At 42.5% G+C, this 19,842-nt stretch overlaps 1 protein-coding gene across 1 annotated transcript; it reads right to left on the bottom strand.

The window, feature by feature from the left end:
* Positions 1-625: 625 nt before the first annotated feature.
* Positions 626-19,273, bottom strand: LOC145977756 (peroxiredoxin-2-like). The gene is made up of 2 exons (XM_083110021.1): positions 18,988-19,273; positions 626-1,755 (listed from the first exon to the last, which is right to left on the bottom strand). Exons 1-2 carry the CDS (start codon positions 19,009-19,011, stop codon positions 958-960), a joined length of 822 nt encoding a protein of 273 aa, XP_082966147.1. The 5' UTR covers positions 19,012-19,273; the 3' UTR covers positions 626-957.
* Between the last annotated feature and the right edge of the window lie 569 nt (positions 19,274-19,842).

Raw genomic sequence — 19,842 nt, forward strand, 5'->3', positions numbered from 1 at the left:
CCTATAGCTTGGGTTTTAAATTAAACAAAGTAGTTTTCTTTTTATGTGAAACTTTTATTGATACTTGGAAGTTTTATGTCCTCAATTTTTAAAGAGAACATCCAATATTGTCCTTTAGTTGCTGTAACGTCTCTGGCTTATTCACATAAACCAATGACTTCAAATATCCCGAAAGGAAAAAATCTGGAGCGGACAAATCGGGGGACCTGGCCGGCCATGGCAAATCACCAAAACGGGATATTACTCTGCCCGGAAAAGTGTCACGGAAAAGAGTTAATGTTTCGCGGGCTGTATGTGGGTATACTTATTCAGTTTCTCACACAACAAATTTCGTGAGTATCTTCTATTTAACTAGCAATACACTACTGATATACTGTATATACAACAAGATGTCAAAATAAAGGTCAGTTCAAATAGGATTATGACTTTTGCGCCACGTGTTATGTGGCTACGATTATTGTCACATGAAAATTATAATTCATTATTCCATTGTACACGCTCGAGGATGTGATTCTCGAACGAGTGTGAGCGAGCGAAAGTGGTCCCATTCAGTACTCTGGCTTACGCTTCATAATGCAACTGCATTGTTTGAATAGCAATTAAAAAGAGAAAAAATAAATGCGAGTTAAAGAACAATTGTTGGGAGAACTATTTAATTATAAACATGGATGCAAATGTAATTCCAGCAAAATTGGTAAATTAATACATGAAATACCCAAAGGATTCTCAACTAATATAAAACAAGGTGTAAGGAACGCTCAAACCTTCACGAAAGAACTTGCACTTCGGCAATCGTGTTCCCATAATCTCAATGGCAACGCACTTAAACACACACCTACTTTCATGAACCTTTATCCCTGTAAACAATTCAACTAAGGGACTCAAAGGAATTTTAGACACAAAATAATTTCTCCAGGCAATCCTAATATGATACGAAAGTACTGAATAGGTTAGTCTCTAGCAATTGCACGTGTTCTCCTCTTCGGCGGGTGGGTTTCCCAGTTGCGCGCCTTCCTTTTCGTCGATATTCTTCTTGGAGTCCTCTACTTCATCTTTCTTCACCTTCTTCTCGCATCCAGTGTCTCCGTCTTCGGAGACAGTGCCTTCGAAGGCCCTGGGTATCTTGTCCTCCTCGTACGCCTTCTCCAGATTCATGGTCTTCTTCTTGAAGTACTTCATCTTCTCCTTGGGATCCGGCACGATGGCGTCGCATCCGGGTATCCAGTCTATGGGACACACCACGCTGTGGGTGTCCGTGTACTGGAAGGCCTTCACCAGTCTCAGAGTCTCCTCGACGCTTCGGCCCACGGGGAGGTCGTTAATGGTCACGTGGCGCAGGATGCCCTTGTCGTCGATGATGAACAGGCCCCTCAGAGTCTGACCCAGGTCCTCGATGTAGACGCCGTAGTCGCGGGAAACTCTGGTCGTGGCGTCGGAGAGGAGCGGGTACCTCAGAGGCCCCACGCCGCCTTCCTCCCTGGCCGTGCCGACGAACTCGCAGTGCGTTGCTATGGTGTCCACGGAGCAGCCGACCACCTCGGCGTTGACTGCCCTGAAGTCGTCCAACCGGTCGTCGAACGCGGTGATCTCCGTCGGACAGACGTACGTGAAGTCCTTCGGGTAGAAGAACAGGACCAGGTACTTCCCCTGGTACTCGCTGAGCTTCACCTCTCGGATTTCGCCGTCAACCACCGCCCTGCATTCCCAAGAGGGGGCGGGCTTGGTCACGAATGGTCTCCCGATGGTGCTCTGGTTCTGAAAATACACACAAATCATCTGTAACACTCACTCTGCCAAAAACTTTGAAACGAATACTGTAAGGAGAATATTACGGACCTAAGAAACTACAACAGGTGACTACTGGATTACACTAGGTGCATTGAAAACACTATTCTTCAGTGATTCTGGGCCTCCCCGGTGACGTAGTGGTAGCGTCCTCGCATTGCAATCAAGTGGTCCTGTGGTGTATACCCGATGGAGGCCCACTGTGGTTCGGATCCTACTTTAAACTGCAGGTTCAGTCGTACAAAATTAAAACTCAAATCAAATCTTCAGTGATTGTATTGATGTACGAAGTGTAAACTCACTGAAAAGAACTGCATCTACGCGAGAACGTAATTGGAAGTCTAGTCTAGTTCGCTGCACTTTTTGACGCTAGGTGTAGTGCAGGTGCATCGCAGTGTCAAGCTGGTGCAAGGAAATTGTGTTCAAACAACTACACGTTATACGCAAAAAGCAGCGGTGTTCAAGTTCAGAAGATTCAACAAATGCCTGCCAGCTGCTTTCAACGTTCATTTGATTGGTTAGCACGTACCGCGCGACCATATGCCACACTGTACATCACTCCAGAACGTAGAGTAGACGGTGGAGACACCAAATACACTACTTGATAAGAAATCAACGATGTAGGCGATTCGCGTTGTATTTTGTAACAAACCTGACGTGTGAGTGAGAAAGAGCCAAAAAGTGCAGGGAACTAGATTGGGCTGAAATCTTACGCATGCCTCTTTAGTGCCCTGCAGTTTGTCATAAACCCCCTTGCTCTTGAGACTGGAATTAGATTGTTGATGCAAGAAACCAATCTAATTTTCAGGACACCTCCCGACGACTTGCGTTTGTCACGATTACTGCTGGTTTGATGGAACAGGACCACGCATCCAGGTCTCATAGAGGATGGTCGTATGGATGTTGGGTAGGTAAACCTTCACTTGTGCCTCTAAATGGAGCTAGAGAATGTGTTGGTGTTTTATATAATTAATGTCTATTCGTGTCTTTGTCTTCTACGTTTGCGAAATTACGTTGGTTCTGAGCGAGCCCTTTAGATTCTTGAAGACCGGACGTGTGTGTTCCCAGTAAGGGACAGTCAATGCGATACGCTCTATTGATGAGGATTTATTCCATCTTCTCATAAGATGAAGAGGAGGAGGAAGATTTAAGCTGCAGTTCACTGTTGAACACCACTTTCAATTCCCTATTTCCCTATTCTTTTCGACCCTGTTTGGAGATCTACGGAAGATATCAACAGCAGATTTCTACCACCAATTTAGTGCCCTTGGAACAAGGAAATCGGCGTGAGAAGGCTTAGTATTCGGGGCAAAACAAACGGCGCCATATTGACGAATCGTCTTCAACGGGGATGCAAAATAATGAGGTCATTGATGAAGTTGGTGGATACAGGTTAATTTCCAAATACATCAGCCTGTGCTTGGGTGAATACTGGAAGTCAGTGGCGGGAGGGTGCTTTTACAGTGCTCACATGTAGCGAAGAGCACGGAAACGAGGAACCTGTTATTTGCGCGATTGGTACGGACTTTCTGAACTACCCTCGTACATACAAATTTCGTTAATGCTCCCAGAAGTACCTCCAAGACCACAACCAAGACATTCTGACCAAAAAGGATGGATTTTAAAATATTCCTCTTTGTGATATCTCTCGCAACACTCGCCTTTGCACTTGTCCTCGTGAACTTCGAGATAAACCCTGCCTCAGAAACACAAACCGGCTCCTTTTTATCGTACAATTTGTCAGACACCGTGTCTCCAAAATGTGATGAATGATTTCCTTGGATGTTAACGGGCGCAAGGGGCAGCAGCAGTAATTAACTCAATTGAATATAATGGATGATAATTCATGTTCCGGCTGTGATGCACGCATTAATTAATTGGGTGTGTATTTAACACCGGAGTAATTACATGTTTCGAAGTTCCTGAGCGCTGGTCGGAGCCCAACCGTGTGAGGGGGAATGCATTCAGGTAAATTACCAGTTGACCCCCTCCCCTTCTGGAATAAAGGAGGAACGTTACGTGAAATTACTCGTTCTGCTATTGTTGTTACTACGATGGAGTTTGAAAGGCAAACACATACCTGATGGCAAAGGGCGATAAAGAATTATGATGCATAATTACACCGCGCTTGTGCCCACAGTGGGTAAACGATTCTTGCTGTGCTAATTTTCACGAATAGATTTGGAAGACGTTTTTCTTTCCTTTTTCTAAACTGGTTTTGCTGGTGTGCGCAGGCACCGTGACATTAAAATGAACTCGTTCAATGTGTGTTAAGATTGTGATCGCGAGTTTAGCGACTAGGGGTGGCATCGAGACGAAACGAGACGAGATATGGCAATTTCGTTCTCGTCTCGACGCTTGAAATAATAATAGTAGAAACCGGTGTGCGAATTATCGGGGAGTGGCGGGGATTTCCCCCCACCAAAAATGTTATCCCTGGTCAAAGAAAATTAATTATATCCCTGCCAATGATGGTTTTATGGAATTGAAAGAATATACGACTTCTTAGGTTTTCATGGCATAGTGCTCATATTTTACATGCATTAAAGTGTTCACAAGAAACATGTAGGTTAAGTTAAATGGAGGTTAAGTTTAAACTTGGCAATAGAAATTAAGTCAAATTTCCGATGTCATTAGTTCGATAGCTGTTTTTGTATACCCGTTTGGTTTTCATATGATGTATATATAGTAAGCAAGGACGTATTTAGGGGGGTCCAGGGGATTCGGACCCCTCTCCCAGAAAGACGTATTACTTACAAAAAATAAATAATGAAAATAATAAAATAACTAAAATTAAATAATGACAATATACTTGTTCTTTAATGGATGTTTATTTATTTTCGCCAAAACGTATTGGAAGAGAAGGATTATATTGTAGTCATAATACTTTGAATGACAGTAGCGAAGTAGATTTATGGAAGATCTATTACTACCGTACTTATAACGTAACATTCATAAAATATCACCAGGAAATTTACTTTTCGTCAACGGATCTAACAACCTTTTTATTATTTCATAAATATTCAATTCCTTATCTATTTAACATTAATTTCCTTGCCAGGGCAGTTTCTTTTGTAGAAATTTTGCCTACCGTAAGTACACGTAAGCTAGATAATGAATACGTGTTGTTATATCACTATTCTTATACCGTCCATTTGCCTATTCATGTAATAAAAATATAATTAAAAAATAATTAATTTGATTATTTTAATTAATAATTCTTTAATTAATTTAATATAATAATGATTTTTGTTTAAAAATTATTATTATTATTATTATTTTGAGACACCCCGAAACATATTTCTAGATACGTGCCTGATAGTAAGTGCTTTTAAATTACATGTCAATGTTAGCATAGGATTTAAGGATCTAGGTTAAAACCAATGTTGTAAGGTACTGAGTGGGCACGCCCCCAACCCCCACCCCCAAAGCAAAAAGCTTAAGACGCACAGTGGTACAAACATATATAGTACTTTAAGCTTTGGCACACACACGAGATGTACTATGTTAGCGAAACATGTAGGCTCGACAAGGATTCGATTAGAATCCAGGGCCATATGGCGCCTGGCTGCTACGCGAGAGAGTAGGGTTTGGGTGGAAATTCTTCCAGCATTGCGTAACCTAGCTCTGGGATTAACCCAGCCTCTAATGTAAATTCGTACCCGAGAGGATACAGACTGTGTTGATCACATCACCTCCACAAATGACTTTAATTGCGGATGCCTACCTCTACCACCGCCTTGTGCAAAGGTGGCTTTTGCATTCACTTATTAGCTTACTATATGCTCCACATAAGTTGAGTGGTCGACTCGCGGTTTCCCTCTATAGTCCCGGGTTCGTGGTCTTGCGTCTATTTTATCCAGTCACTCATCCTCGTACTCACGATTAGAAGAGTGACGTTAAATTCAAAACACAGTGACATTTGTGGAACACAACTTTATTGCATAGTCTTGGAGACCTTGCCGACCCCTGTGGTCGGCAAGCTACGACGCCAGGGATTTCGGGTTCGAATCCCGGCATTAATGTTCTTTGTGAGTGTCCATCATCAGATCATCTTCGCGATTAGTCAAAAGTGCCAGAAAAAGCCATGTAAATTAAACCAAGCAGTAAATCAATCTTGGAAAACGAAGGTGAAGGATGTGATGCGAGGACGAAGAGGGTTACCAAAAAAAGTGCAATGAAGGTACGTAGCCATAGAGAGGGCTCGGCGGTTAAACCACCGCCGAAATCCTACGAATATCTAATTTAAATAGTGTATAGTGATAATTAATTTTTCTTCCGCAGAAAGATGAACGATAAGGACTCATGTGATCATGATGAGGGGAAAACTTTGCAGCAATGCTCAGATTTTAACTGAATAAGGAATGGGAAAGGCTCGAAGTCGGATCGAAACGAGTGCAACAATTGCAGAACATGTGACATTGTTGGGGAAAAATTAACGATAAAGACAAGTGTGATGCAAATGAGGGAAAGACATTGCGGAAAAGCTCAGACGAACATCTTAAATAATATTATTATCTGTTATTATTAAAGTAGGGTTACAATATACTTTACAGTATATGTTTGCCCTAAGTTGTAATATACTGCGAAATTAATCTTCAGGGCTTCTTCATCCCACTTTTTCACCTTTAGATGGCGGCTGCTGATAAGGGATGAGCCCCCAAAATAAAATTCTGGCTACGGGCCTGGTGCAATGTGCAGGAAAAATGCAAGAACTGGGAACGTCTAACCATGAAATTTGACGACCTAATGAACTTAATTCCAAAACGCTGTTGCGTTCCTTGACAACCAGTCAAAGAAGTTGACATTTTCCGTCATCCTTCGCGCTATCCTAGATTTTGGCAAGTGCGGTTTCGGATCAAATTACACCCTTTCTCGAAAGGAACATCCATCGCTGGAAAGTCAATCAGGGGAACGTTATCGACAACGGACTATTCTGATCAAGGTGGACACCCGTTGCCATCGCGGTGCGACCTATAAAACACGGCATCGATAGTCTTGAAGCAAGACGATCCTGGGGAACTGAAGTATCAAGCGCCATAGTAACATGTCGAAAATTGATACGCAATCGCCAGGACAGCCAAGGCGTGGAGCTGGGCCACAGATATGGAGGGTTACGAGAAGGGAGGTTTGGCATAATGCATGTCGCGGTACGTGGATTCGGCGCTTTGACAAAGAAAGCTGACACCAGTCCACCATTATCTGGGATCTCGTCTGGAGACAAGAAGGGGGGGGATTTTTATCTCAGGAGATGTTAGGCGAGGTACCGGTGGGAGGGGCCTGCTGGCGTCGCTCGGACGGCCGACAGGTAAATGACGTCATCTCGATAGGCGGAACAAAGAGTGCCGACGTCATTTCTGCTTCATCGGCGACGCCTTATGTACAGCGGGGCTTGTAATTAATGTCTTGGGCTTTTAACAGGTGGTGAGGTTGACGACGGCTGGGGTTATCTGGATGGGTAGGTCGTATGTTCGGTGCTTGACAACTGCTGGGTCGAGATCGGTCGAAGCTTATTTACAACCGTTGGAATCGGAAATTGAGGTGCTTGCTGACTTGCCTCGTAGCTTTTTCGAAAGAGGAAGGGGGCCCAGGGAAGACTACGCCCCTCTTATAGCAGAGACGAGACTTGGCGTAGGGATTGTACTGAAATGGGTCTCGGGCACGAATCCCGGCCTGAGCACGGGCGCGCTTTGTGAGTGTCCCTTCATCAATGTCATCGCTACAGCACTCATCCATCTTCGCGAATAGTCAAAGTGGCAGAAAAACAAAGTAAAACCAATCAATCAAATATAGACACTAGATCCATATCTAAACAAAATGTACTTTATACTATGCGACAGATTCAAATATAACCAAGCAGATATGAATGGTTTATTTTACTTGCTTTTCTGCCACTGGATGAATGACGATATGGGATGAATGAAAGGACAATCAAAACAACACAACACGAACCTCACAGAGGATTGGACCCTATATTGGCCGTGAGTCCCAACGCCAAAACTCTCGCTAGCGGTGTTGCTCACGAGACGAGATACACTATTGTCTACGTCTCGTCTCGCCTCGAGGGCAACACAACACTACTCGCTAGTCTGAAAAGCGCAGTCCAGGGTGTACTATGTCTCTGAAATCTGCTGACCAAGGCCGCGCATAACGGTAAAGGGGAGAAGGCGAGTGGGCGGAGCAAAGCTGTGCTGCAAAACAGCTGGTAGCTGCAGTTACGTTTTCCCCTCCATGCACTCACTTCCTCTTTCACGTGTTCATTGGTCGAACCCTCTCGAGGGACTTGTTTTAGTTAGCTAGTTCCAGCAGAGATTCTCAGGACAAACTAAAGTGTGCGTGAAATGGAGGTGAACGTTAGGGTGTTCTCGTAGGAAAAAAAATCCTACGGACGTCCATGTCTGTACCGTAGCTTTCCTAACGCCGCTTGCCCGTACGCCCTGTCGTAGTTATCTCCGGAGCAAGGCCCTGCATAGCGGCAGAGAAGGGGAGGAAATCAAGTGGGCAGAGCGAAGCAGTACGCGGTGCTGGGAAGGGTGGTAACTGCAGTCGCTTCTCCCTCCACGCAATCCCGTTCCTCTCCCGTGTTCATTGGCGGAGCCGTCTCGCGTAACTACTTGCGCAGAGACTTCGTTCGCCTGCTCCAGAGAGTACTGCGACAGAGTGTAGAAGAGAAGTGAAGGTGCGGGAAGACGAAAACGTACACCGAAAACTTTTAAGCTCGGCTGACAAGACGCGAAGCCGAGGAAAATCCCTGTCGCGGCCAGGAATGCATTACTCACTGCTGATGTTGGCAGGGCACATGCAGTGTGCATTGACGTCGGGGGACATCTATTAATAAGCTTCCTGGTGTTAAAGGTGGCGTGAAAAAATGGCCTCAAAATAGACCGCTTGTTTCCCCTTTGCTATGTTTATAGCTGGTTGAGTCACTCGTCAGGTCTATTACGATACGTCGCGCTGTCAAGTAAATCTTCTAGGCAAGAGGGATCGCCAGTTTATTCGAGAACGTGCTATTTTGTTTCAAAGATGTTGCATTTTGCAATTTCCAACATGTTATATGGGCCTTGGGTCAGTATGTTTATTGCAAACTGTACATTTAGAAGAAATGCAATCATTGTTTGTTTGAGCCACGGTAGCCGTCCGACTACCATGCTGAAGACTCGGGTTCGATCCCCGGCGGGTTAGGCCCAGCGTCGTATAAAAAGGGTACCTGGAGGAAACTCTGTGGGGTAAAGGCGGCCAGGGGAGTGGTGCTGATCACATCCCCCCACCTTCGGCCGTGATCAAGAAAGTGTGGCGCCCTAACTCCATACACCCTATACGCCTTCATGGCGTGGTGCAAAGCACTTTACTCTTTCAGGCTAGTCGAGACTGGACCTACAGTTTAAACGGGATCCGAACCGCTATGTGCCTCCACCAGGGACCCCTTGATTACAAGGCGACGTTACCATTACGCCATCCGTCAGCACTGCCTGTTTTTGCTAATGGTCTGCCCAAAACCGTGTGCTTGCAGCAATTACAGGGTGTCACAACAAAAGTCACTTCCCATTTCAATGAAAACTTGGCGTCTCTCTTATCTCTTTTGCGATGTTCGTCGAAGTAATGACTCACCAGCCATCCAACCTAACTCCTTTGGATGTCCTCGCGTGAAGATATAACAGATAGGACTGCGGTAGGCGCAAAGAGCTCATTGCAATTTCCACTTGGAAGGAAACACATGAGCTTGGGCCCCGCTGAACCTTTGGCCGAAGCCAGCCAAACCGTTTTCGAAAATTAGTGTCCTTTCAAAAAGCAGCTATGACATTTCAAATTCTGAAAAATTACTTAGAATTCCTTCTGTCGTGTCGGTCAAAGATCCAAGTTCCCGGATTCGAGTTCCGGTCCGGGCATGGTTCTTTTGTCAGTGTCCCTTCATCAATTTCACCTATTAATCGTTCATCCTAGTCATCGAAATTAGCGAAAAGTTGGCAGAGAAGCGACATAAAGTAACAAAACGCAAATGCAATGTAGAAAATTCGAGCACATTTTGACAGTTCCGAACTTACGCGAAACTATGCAATCTGGTAACAAATGCGACCGGTTGGAAACACTTTTCGCGTTACTATCCCGCCATTACCAGCAGAATTCGCAGCCGAGAATCACTCCCGATCCTAGATGAAGCAGATGGGAAGGGGAGAGTGAGAGAGAGAGGGGGGGAGGGGACTAATAGAACATGGATGCGCCTTGAAGAAAACTCAGCGTTCCCATCTTAGCGCTCATTGTAGCGGGGCGCCATATTCGCCAACTGTTGAGGCAATCTTAGCAACTTGATTGCCCTGTGGTCCACATGTAAATTGCTTCATATCAGAACGCTTCCCTGCGAGAGAGGAACAAGCGACGAGGAAATGGTTTCAAATATGTACAGGAAAGCTTATAAGACTGCCTCGACCTTTTAAGCCCGGACCGTTTTACCCTGCCGTCCTATTTCTTTCCCTGCGTCGCAATTGCATCGCCCCTTATTTCCAGACTACGCACGCAGCAGAAATTAGGCTTCATTTTGAGCTTATGTGAGAGACAGTCCTTTCCCTGATGTACCAAGGCTTCCTGCTGAAACGTGTAAGAAATGTTCATTCCTTTGGGCTACCGTTTTTACGATCCCGCCTTTTTTTTTTGTAAGGAAATTCTGAATCGGCTCAAGAAGGAATTTGCAAATTCTTGTTTCTACACGATCTTTAGGAATTGTTGGTACAGCCTGCACCAAATGTAATAGTAGCTAAATCGTCGGTCGATGTGTTGATTCGCTTTTGTTTTATGTAACGTGTGGGTCGAGAATTGAAGAAAAGCTTCAAAGAAGCAGAGGGCAACGCGTACTTCAGCATGAATCAGTGTTGCCACATGCAGAGAAATTTAATAAAATATCGAAATTACGGGGAAGTTTAAAGCTTCCCGGCTAACAGTTTAAAGTCTAGTCCAATATAATTTTCCTTTCTATTTTGCGTAGTTTAAACCCGAAATATAATTAAGTACTTTAAATTTATGGTTGCGAAAACTAACAATTCTTCCCATAATCATATTAAATTTTAAAATTATTATAATAATTTATAAAGCATAAACCCAATGTTACTGTCTATGTTTCGTATATTTTCGCAAAGTGTACAATTTGCTAATAATCTTCATTATTCCCTGATCTTCATTCATTTAATAGGTCCCGATATTTCAATGATTCAGTGAAAATACTGGAAATAAACACTGGGATAAACAAGTATTGCTTGGCAAATTGTCCATGACTATATTTCCATTATATTTTCTCTTGCAACCTGTGTGTTTTTAATGACTGGAATTTTATGTATACTAGTACAAATGTTGTCAGAAGTTAATTGGGCGTTTTCTTTCAATTCTTAAAAGCTCTGATTGCGTAAATTTGTGCAATTTGATTGGTAATATTTATGCACCCAACTGTACAGTTTCCTATAATGTGCATTTTCATTTCAGTAGTCAAAATACTCACGACAATTAGGAAAAAAAAGAGTGAATCCCAGGTCATGAATTTCTGCTGACGTAGTCATAAGCGAATATCTAAGTCCATTATTAAGGTAGATAGATAATGCTTTTAAAATATCGTTCATGAATGTATGACAATAAGAATACTATATCTCTCTTCAACTTTCCACTAATGAGAACAACGCTTTGACATTTTTCGTGAACAGACAGTTCTTGTTAAAACCTATCAACATTAGTTTTGTAGAAGTTATTGTCAGACAGTCAAAATACTTGAAAAATTCTCACATTCTTCACCGGCAATAATTATGAAACGTTCTTGCTGACAACAAGTCTGCAGAGACAGAAGAGGGGGTGGGGAGAGCATTAATTTTACCACTTCCCCGAACCCCATCTTCGGCCAAACGTCATAAATTACCGAATCAGGGGAATAATGGGGACCTTTCTGCGAAAAAAAGAAGGGGGGAAGGTGGAATTAATGCCTCAATCCTTTTCGTTCTCTTGGCACAGACAACCCCACGCAAAACGGTTCGGATAACGAAAAACACATGTGGACAACTGCCTCGGTACTTAGGGAGCTCCGGGGACCTCCCACTGTTTAGCCTATTTTCTTCGCACAAATGCGTTTGACGTGAAGTCGACTGCTTGGAAGAAAAGATCCCCATATATACCCGCTACGGTGATTAGCCTCATCCATTAGGACCATTTATTATATTAAAAATGGAAGGGAAAAAATGCTGCACGCCTTGTTACCCTTTTGGCGTTCGAGTCTTTTCAGGCCGTGCCACTAGAGGCGCTGCATTCATTTCACTACCTTCTTTTTTTTTTGCGCCTTCTCTTATTTTTCAACCCTGCTTATTATATGGGTCATATGAGCGAGGAGATGGTGTAGAAGTCGCTCGGCGACCATGGGAAACACCTAATGACACGAAAGGCGCCGTGCTGGTGAGGTTGTATTGAGTAATGGCGTCTGAATATGACAAATATTTAGGGAAGAATGCGCAATACTGCGGTAGTTGACGTTCACAAATTAATTTCCCGACTCTGCTCCACGCCTACCGAGTCCCTCCCCGTCGCTAGGGTCATTTAACGTCTGTGGAGAGGGTTATTGAATGTGTGTGTGTGTGTGTAGTTATGGAATGGGGGAACGAGGGAGCGCCGACAAGGATGCCAACACACCATGGCAGAAAGACGAGTTGGGATCTGTGGACTGGGACAAGTCTGCCAAGTTTTCTGTCTCAAATTTCCTCCCCCCCTCCCCTTCCACACACACACACACACATCAAGCAGCCCCCTCGCTTGCTCTTGGCTTCCATGAAGAGTCCAAATTGGCCTCCTCAAGAGTGACGGGTGATGTTGAATAGTCGACGAGGCGTCAAATTGTCCAAGGGTTCGGCGAAATTTCTAATCTCCCGGTCAGTACGGCGTCAATCTTCCAAGGAGGGTGAATACATAAATATTGCCAAGCAAACTGTCCATCGCTAGAGTTGAAAACAAGTCCGCGAAACAGTTGACAATCTCTGTACAAATAAAAATAGTAATGGAGAGCTGGTGCAGTGGGATACACAAGTATTGATTCAGCAAATTGCCCATGACTGTTTTCGTTAATGAATCCAACTTGTTTTGAATGAATGTATTTTTGGGTATACTGGTCCAGAGGCTGTCAAAGCTTGTTTGTGTTTTGTTACAAATTTTGAAGCCCAAAAAAGGTGATCAACAAATAGCTTGGCAATACTTATGCATCCCATTCTACGTACCTTGGTTTCTCAAGGTAAGGGTGGATATATTTTCTCGGAGGCGAATACATTCAATGTACAGTCACCGACAATAAAAATGGGATAAAGATCCTAAAATTCTCGCTTCCCTGGCGTTATGCGTGTTGCGGCGATGAGTGAGTTTTAATGGTAAATTTCCAATGGCAACTTCTGCCACCGCCGTAGAGTTAGGCAACACACACAACGCTTTGCAGGGAAGCGAGTATTTCAGGATCTAGGTGTCCCATTTTTAATGTCGGTGACTCTACCTAAATACCATACAAAAGTGCATATTGAGCAAAGTGGGTTTGTATTTATCTAGTTTTCCTTGTATGTTGGCGTAGTCATTGTTGCATCAGGAAAATAGAAAAAAAGGCTGGTAAATGCAATAAAGCGGCATTAGCTAAACATAGTTTTACATTACTAATGTTTTAATGGAAATTTTATTGAATTTTAAGTCATAAAACAGACGAAACAACAAGAGGGAAGAAGATACTTGCATACAAAAATGAGTTTGCTGAAAAAAATAATTTAAAGTGCTTCATCAGCCTCTGTACAACCCGTGGCTCGACAGCCCTGGAAGGGCCTTGGTCTATCTTCTGACTGCCAGCCTCCCTCCCACAATCCTACCTAGAGGTGTGGAGATCTCAACCAGAAGTGGGGTGACGTGGGGTCAGCACGTCGAACCCCCATCCGTTATACGAGATATCCGTAACCGGGTTACGCTACTCACTCGTAGCTCCCCAATTTCCTCACGATGGTGGGTTGCTACCGGTCCTATACACAGGTCGAGAACCCAGAGACTGAACCTAGGGCGGACACCGAACCCATGCCGTCCCGCAGTCCAAAGCACAGCGTCTTATACCGTACGACCACGGAGGAGGACTTGTACAGTCACGGACGCTTCTGAGTTGTAATGATTTAATTCAAAGTCAATGGTGTTGTTACAACCCAGAAGTGTCCGTGACTGTACAACATGTACTAAGTGTTAATTTAAAGAAATATGATTGGTGCGTCAGCACTATTTGCACCCGGATCAAGATGTGGCGATTAATCCCCATAAGTGTACCAATTGTAATTTAAAACAATTTTAATTGTGAAATAAAATTAAGTTGATACGGAAGTGCAAAATTACTTATTTATTTTTAAAAAAATCACTTGTATAATGAGTCGCCTACTCGTCTGAGATAGAATCACGGAAAGTATAAAGATGTTTCATTAAGTTTGGGTATTCCATCAGTTCATCTTCATCGTTGCGATTAATCTAATAAATTTTGAACGCATTTATCACCAACAACTATTTTTTTCAGTCTAAACTCTTTCCTTCTACTACAACAACATATCATCAGCTAATATGGGAAACCGTTGACAAAGAGTGTAGTAGCTATTCAGATTCTTGTGCATAACTTTCCCTTCGCCATTTTTGAAGATGGCGTACCAGAATTGTAATGCGAAATTTCTTTACTTTTTACACTTTAAGGAAAAGCTATACGGTCTTTGGTATCAAATTATATGTTTTCAGGATCAATGAATTCAAAAATGATATTAATTTGATCGTCATTGTACTTATATTAAGGTATTTTCAAGATGGCGCCTAATGCTGTTGATTTTTTTTTGTGCAAATCGGTACCCTAAAGTGCATTATTTGGTTTCAAGACCATGTCACTTTTGAAGCAGGAATGTTAAATTGTAATTCAGGTAACTTTGTCTTCTGTTTGCAAAAATTGCACAGATATGTAAATTGGTAGTAAGTCGCCATGAAACTTTTTCTCCAATGGAACGAAAACCGTAAAAACAAAGGACAGTCGCGTAGAACACGAATAGAGGAAGGCGAAGAGAACAGAATAAGGATTTTTTTATGACGTGAGTCGAATTTCCATACTTTTCAAATGTCTTGCACAGTCCCTGTAAATGCTCAAGTCGCTCGTTACAGTTAAGACTCAAGGGGCGAAATTTTCTGCAAATAAAAGAAGGCAAAACACTTGTCCTCGCGACGACAAGTCTCTTCGTGCGACCCCCCCCCCTTCCGCCCCTTTTCGAATAATTAAAAATCATATCAGGCAAAATGCGAACAACTGGGAACGATTTACATAAAAGCCATGTTGACACGTTCTCCTCCTAAGAGAGGTCGTTTTTATGTCATGAAAATGAACGCCGGGGAATACATAACGTGTCCGCTCGGAAGGAGGAGAAAAACCGAGGCCTTACACTGGTATCAACATTCACGACGGGCACCGAAGCTAAGAATCTTCAATAAAAATCTTTTTCTTTTCTTTCTTTTCGTACAGTTCCGAAAGGAAAGAGGGCAGGGAATGGAGCTGGGGGGGGGGGGGGAAGGCAGTTAGCAAAGCGAAAATGTGTTTCACATTCAAATGTTAATTGGGTAACAAAGACGGGAAAAGACTTTCTTCGCGACCTGAAAATGGAAGATGACGTCGAAGTAGAATACACGAAGCCAGAGGGGGTGCGGGGCCTGGGGCATACAATATTCAGGGGGCCTATAATCAAAATTCAGACTTTTGTTCCTTAGTCTAAGTACAGATGTCCCATATAACCATAACATAAACATTATAACTTATGTATATTTCGTATTATTATCTAAGTGCAATAAGCAGAACATGTTGAAGGTTAAACCTGAAAATTATTGAGGCTAATAAAAGTTTCAAAATTATTGTTTCATTTTAAATCTGATGTACCCCTGCTGCGACGTCCATTATATTTAATTACAAAACTTCGTGTGTTCAACATCAAAATGTTACTTAAAGTATATAAAATATTGGATCATATCCAATAACATAGTTCTGTTTTTGTTTACTTTTCATCGGATTTTGACGCTGTAGTGAATATAGGCCTACATTGTTTCATGTAAATGATTTCATTCCACAAGTAAACGAAGAATACAATTTTTTATGCAAATATTTTAACACAATTTTTACCGACCGATACACGTTTCCGGAGTTTTGATCTTTTGCAGGGGCCCACAAAATTTGCGAGTGACACTTTGCGGAGTCTAATTAACCTGTAAATTATGCAAAATTATAAGATTCCATTCATTTTCTATACCAATGGGCAATATTACATGAAAAAATTCATTTTTCGTTTACATTACAGGTATTTTAGTATTCTGATGTATTTTTTAATAATTAAAAGCAAAACTGTGGTGAATTTATGCTTATAATTGGAGCGGAATGCTTACCTACTAATATTAATCAATATTTTTAACAACTATTAATTATTACTATTTCCAAGTATCGTCATCGGTGGAAATCGGTAAGAGTATCGGCTCATCCATAATGATTGTCCATTATTGTTGACGAAACTCGTACCTGCACTCTATATTCAGTGGCGTGCCCAGGATTTTCGAAAAGGGGGGGGTTACGTGCACTTTCTTAGTAGTCACTAGCCAGCCCTCATTTTGCTACCCTCTCCTGCATTTGACGTTACTTTCTTAGGAATACTGGGCCAAAGAGGGGTTATGACCCCCGCCAATCCTCCCTTCCCATGAGTACGCCACTGCTTATGTTCCCATGAAAAAAATATTGCTTCTAACCAGGAAACTACGTTAGAAAGCAAAATTATATAGTTGGGTCGTTTTAAAGGGAAGATTATTATGATGACGTCCATTTGACAAACAGTTATAGAGCTATGGTTTTATAAAGTTACGGCCGAGCGGGGGACTTTGCCCTCCTCGCCCCGAAATTGTAGACCACCTCTGACGTCGATGGCATGGTTTTTCACACTTCCCAAAGCAGCTGTTATCAGATTCTAAAGTCAAATTCTCTAGACCTCTCAGTGCAAACCTTGCCCGTACTATTATTCTAGTTAAATGCGAGAGTCATTGAAAGTGGTTCTTATCTTTTTGGGAGACCTTTGTCCCACAACACATCTAAAACCATAAAATCCAACGGCGTCCCCATCTCGTCGGACACGATCGAGGCAAACTTCGCGAAAATGGCTTCGCAAGGACCAAAACGTATTAGCGGGAGATATTCCCACCCAATACTATATCTGTGTTCTTGGAGAAAACGCATGTACAACAGCCCCCCGTACACGAGTTGAGCTCATGTTGTGCGGTCACTCTGAAACACGCCGAATGGTCGTCCAGTTTCCAAAGAGCCCCCTTGCACATTTACGCGCCCAACCCCCTCTCACTAACGCCATCTATGTTTCAAATTGAATTGCGCTATATCGAGTCTCTCCCATAATTACGTTGGGCCTTCCCTCTCCCGTGCCCAGTCGTGTAAACTGTCACAGTTCCAATCGTCCGTTTAGATCGATTGCCCGCCCAATTGAAATGTATATGAAATTAAAGAGTCCCGCTCTGTTAATTGGACATCTGTGTATACAAACTGGGCTTGATTCGCCGGACGGCTGGTCCGATGGATAACTGCAATCCCGCCCCCACCTCTCTCTCTCCTCTGGTCCGAAGGGGTTTCAGAGGAGTTTGCAATTGTGGAAAGGGTTGTCATTGACGGTTAGGGGGAACTGCCGGGGTGCGGGGTGCTGGAGGGGAAGATAAACCGTCGGATGGGTTACAGAGATAGGCCGGGCCCTAGGAAATTCGCCATTATCAAAGGGGATGTGCTAGCCTTTCCTCATGACGAGTCGTAAACACGTACTACATGGCGAAATAGAGTGGGCAACTTTACAGAGAAATAGCACGTAGATGCGAACTCTGTCGAACGCCACCATCGGCAACGCAGGTTCATCAACAAGGAACAGAATCAAACAATTCTGTAATCTCCTTTTCCGTCGCATTTTGGCTAATCGCGATGGTGTTGATGAAATGGTGGTACGCAATTGAAGGGACGCTTATGAAAGGCCGGGTTCGAGTTTGGGGTCTTCGGTAACTAAATCGCGTGTTGCAATAAGTGAACAAACAAGGAATGTGTGTTCGCGATGACTATTGTTGTTGTATGTATTTTCATTCCTTTATGAGAGCTTCCCCGGCGGCATAGTGGTAATCAAAGGGTCCCGGGTTCGATTCCTGGCGGAGGTACATTGCACAGTGGTTCGGATCCAACTGTAGGTCCAGTCCCCTATTAGCCTATCTGCACATAAAGTGCGCATAAACATCAATTCAATTCATTGTTTTATGCCACTTTTTGACTATTCGCGACGATGATAGGATGGGATTTATAGAGTTAACAAAGAAACACATGCCCATGCTGAGACTGGAACCCAGAATCTTCAGTGGAAAAAACGCCAATTGAATTGTCCATTCATTGACCAGATGGCGAATTGTGTGAAAGGACAAATGCAAATAAACCGACATTATATTTAGAAACTAGTCACGTCAGATGTGTTGCAATGGTACATAAATAGTTCAGTGGCTTTTCGAATGTACGAATTTAAAAGTGCCCATAGACTTTGCCAATTTACTTCTATGCAAATACTTATGCCTCCTGACTTTAAATATGTTTGTACATTTGGTTACTTGTATCAACAACAGAAATATGGCAAAACTGGGAATGTAAAACTGTTATCATAATCTTTGGTTCAAATCAACAACTATAAATAAATATGTCGTTATATGTAACTCGAGGTGTAAGGATTGAAACCTCTATTCTTTGCATACATAGATTATGACAAAACTGATGCGCTGAAATCATTTTGGCTTGTTTCAACATTCGTATTATCTTCGATACAAGAAGGATTTCTCAGTGTAACATTTATAGAACTGAATAGCTAAGTGCAAGGGCAGAACGTTTGAGTTTTGTTTATCGACACTTCAAGATATTGATAGTACTTTTCAGATGGAATCATTGTGGTGTACAGTTAGAAATATATTGTGTATAATACACGTAACCTACAATGCCACATAACCTTAGGCTAAAATCTTATCACATAATATGCATAACAGGATAAAATGTAAGATTGTTGATTCCATACTTTTGACTACGAAGACTGCGTTCATGCATTCGCTAGTCTTTATAACCTTACAAATATATTCAACGTTTAACAAGAAACTTACTGCGTCTCCAAGATTTGTAGCCATTGCAATCTCTTTTTTTCAGTAGACAAATGTAGAAATTCCACTATCTTAATTGGAAAGTCAAACAGTAATGTACAACGGAAGACTCGATATGTAACAATGCCTGCCAGTTGTTGAAAGCTTAATAACAATATCTGACAGCTTGTACTCTGTACAATAGAAGTTACCACTACACGTTGTTCATTGAAATATGTTTACATATTAAATTCAACAAAAACGACTGAGTTGAAAGCTGTTCAAAAAAAGAAAAGTTTTAAACTGTTCACGGTTGTGAAATTCATCATCGATCTTCACAGATCAACATGGGGTCTACAGATGGGTAGCCTCGCCACTAAAGAAAGTGTGTATGCAGATGTGCCATCTGTTGGCATGATTTGAAAGTGGAAATTACTGTTCAGTGGAAAATTTACAATACTGTTTTGCTTTACGACGAATGAATGGATGGATGGGAGAAGATTATATTGAACGTTCAAACATTTCCCAGTTAAATTCCCTGCTACTCCTATGTATTTATATTTAAACTGATCCGGAAAAAATGTTCCGGGACCGAATTGGAATATTTTAATGATAAAAAGGTTCTTTGTAGTCCAGAATCCATTTTCGATTTCTGATTTCTCTCTCCCGGACCGGAATTGAATTTGTTTACAATCCTGAACCTTCAACAACCCTGGTATAAAGGTAAAGTATTCCCCTGCTCCACGCTCCGGCTTTGCCTTCTAGGTTGCCTTCAGCTACCCACTTTACAGAGACGGGGTGAATCCCAGAGCTATTTTTGCAGGCGGCGAGTTTCATTCTCTCTTCGCACCAAAACTCACTCGCTGTCTTTCTGCACTT

Source organism: Lepisma saccharinum, chromosome 23, assembly GCF_977018435.1.
Source record: "Lepisma saccharinum chromosome 23, izLepSacc3.1, whole genome shotgun sequence".
Taxonomy (NCBI): Eukaryota; Metazoa; Arthropoda; class Insecta; order Zygentoma; family Lepismatidae; genus Lepisma; species Lepisma saccharinum.

Excerpts from the sequence above, each read along its gene's own strand:
- LOC145977756 (XM_083110021.1), bottom strand. The coding sequence starts at position 19,011 with ATGGCTACAAATCTTGGAGACGCA. Across the intron at positions 1,756-18,987 it reads CTACAAATCTTGGAGACGCA|AACCAGAGCACCATCGGGAG; the intron begins GTAAGTTTCTTG and ends GTGTATTTTCAG.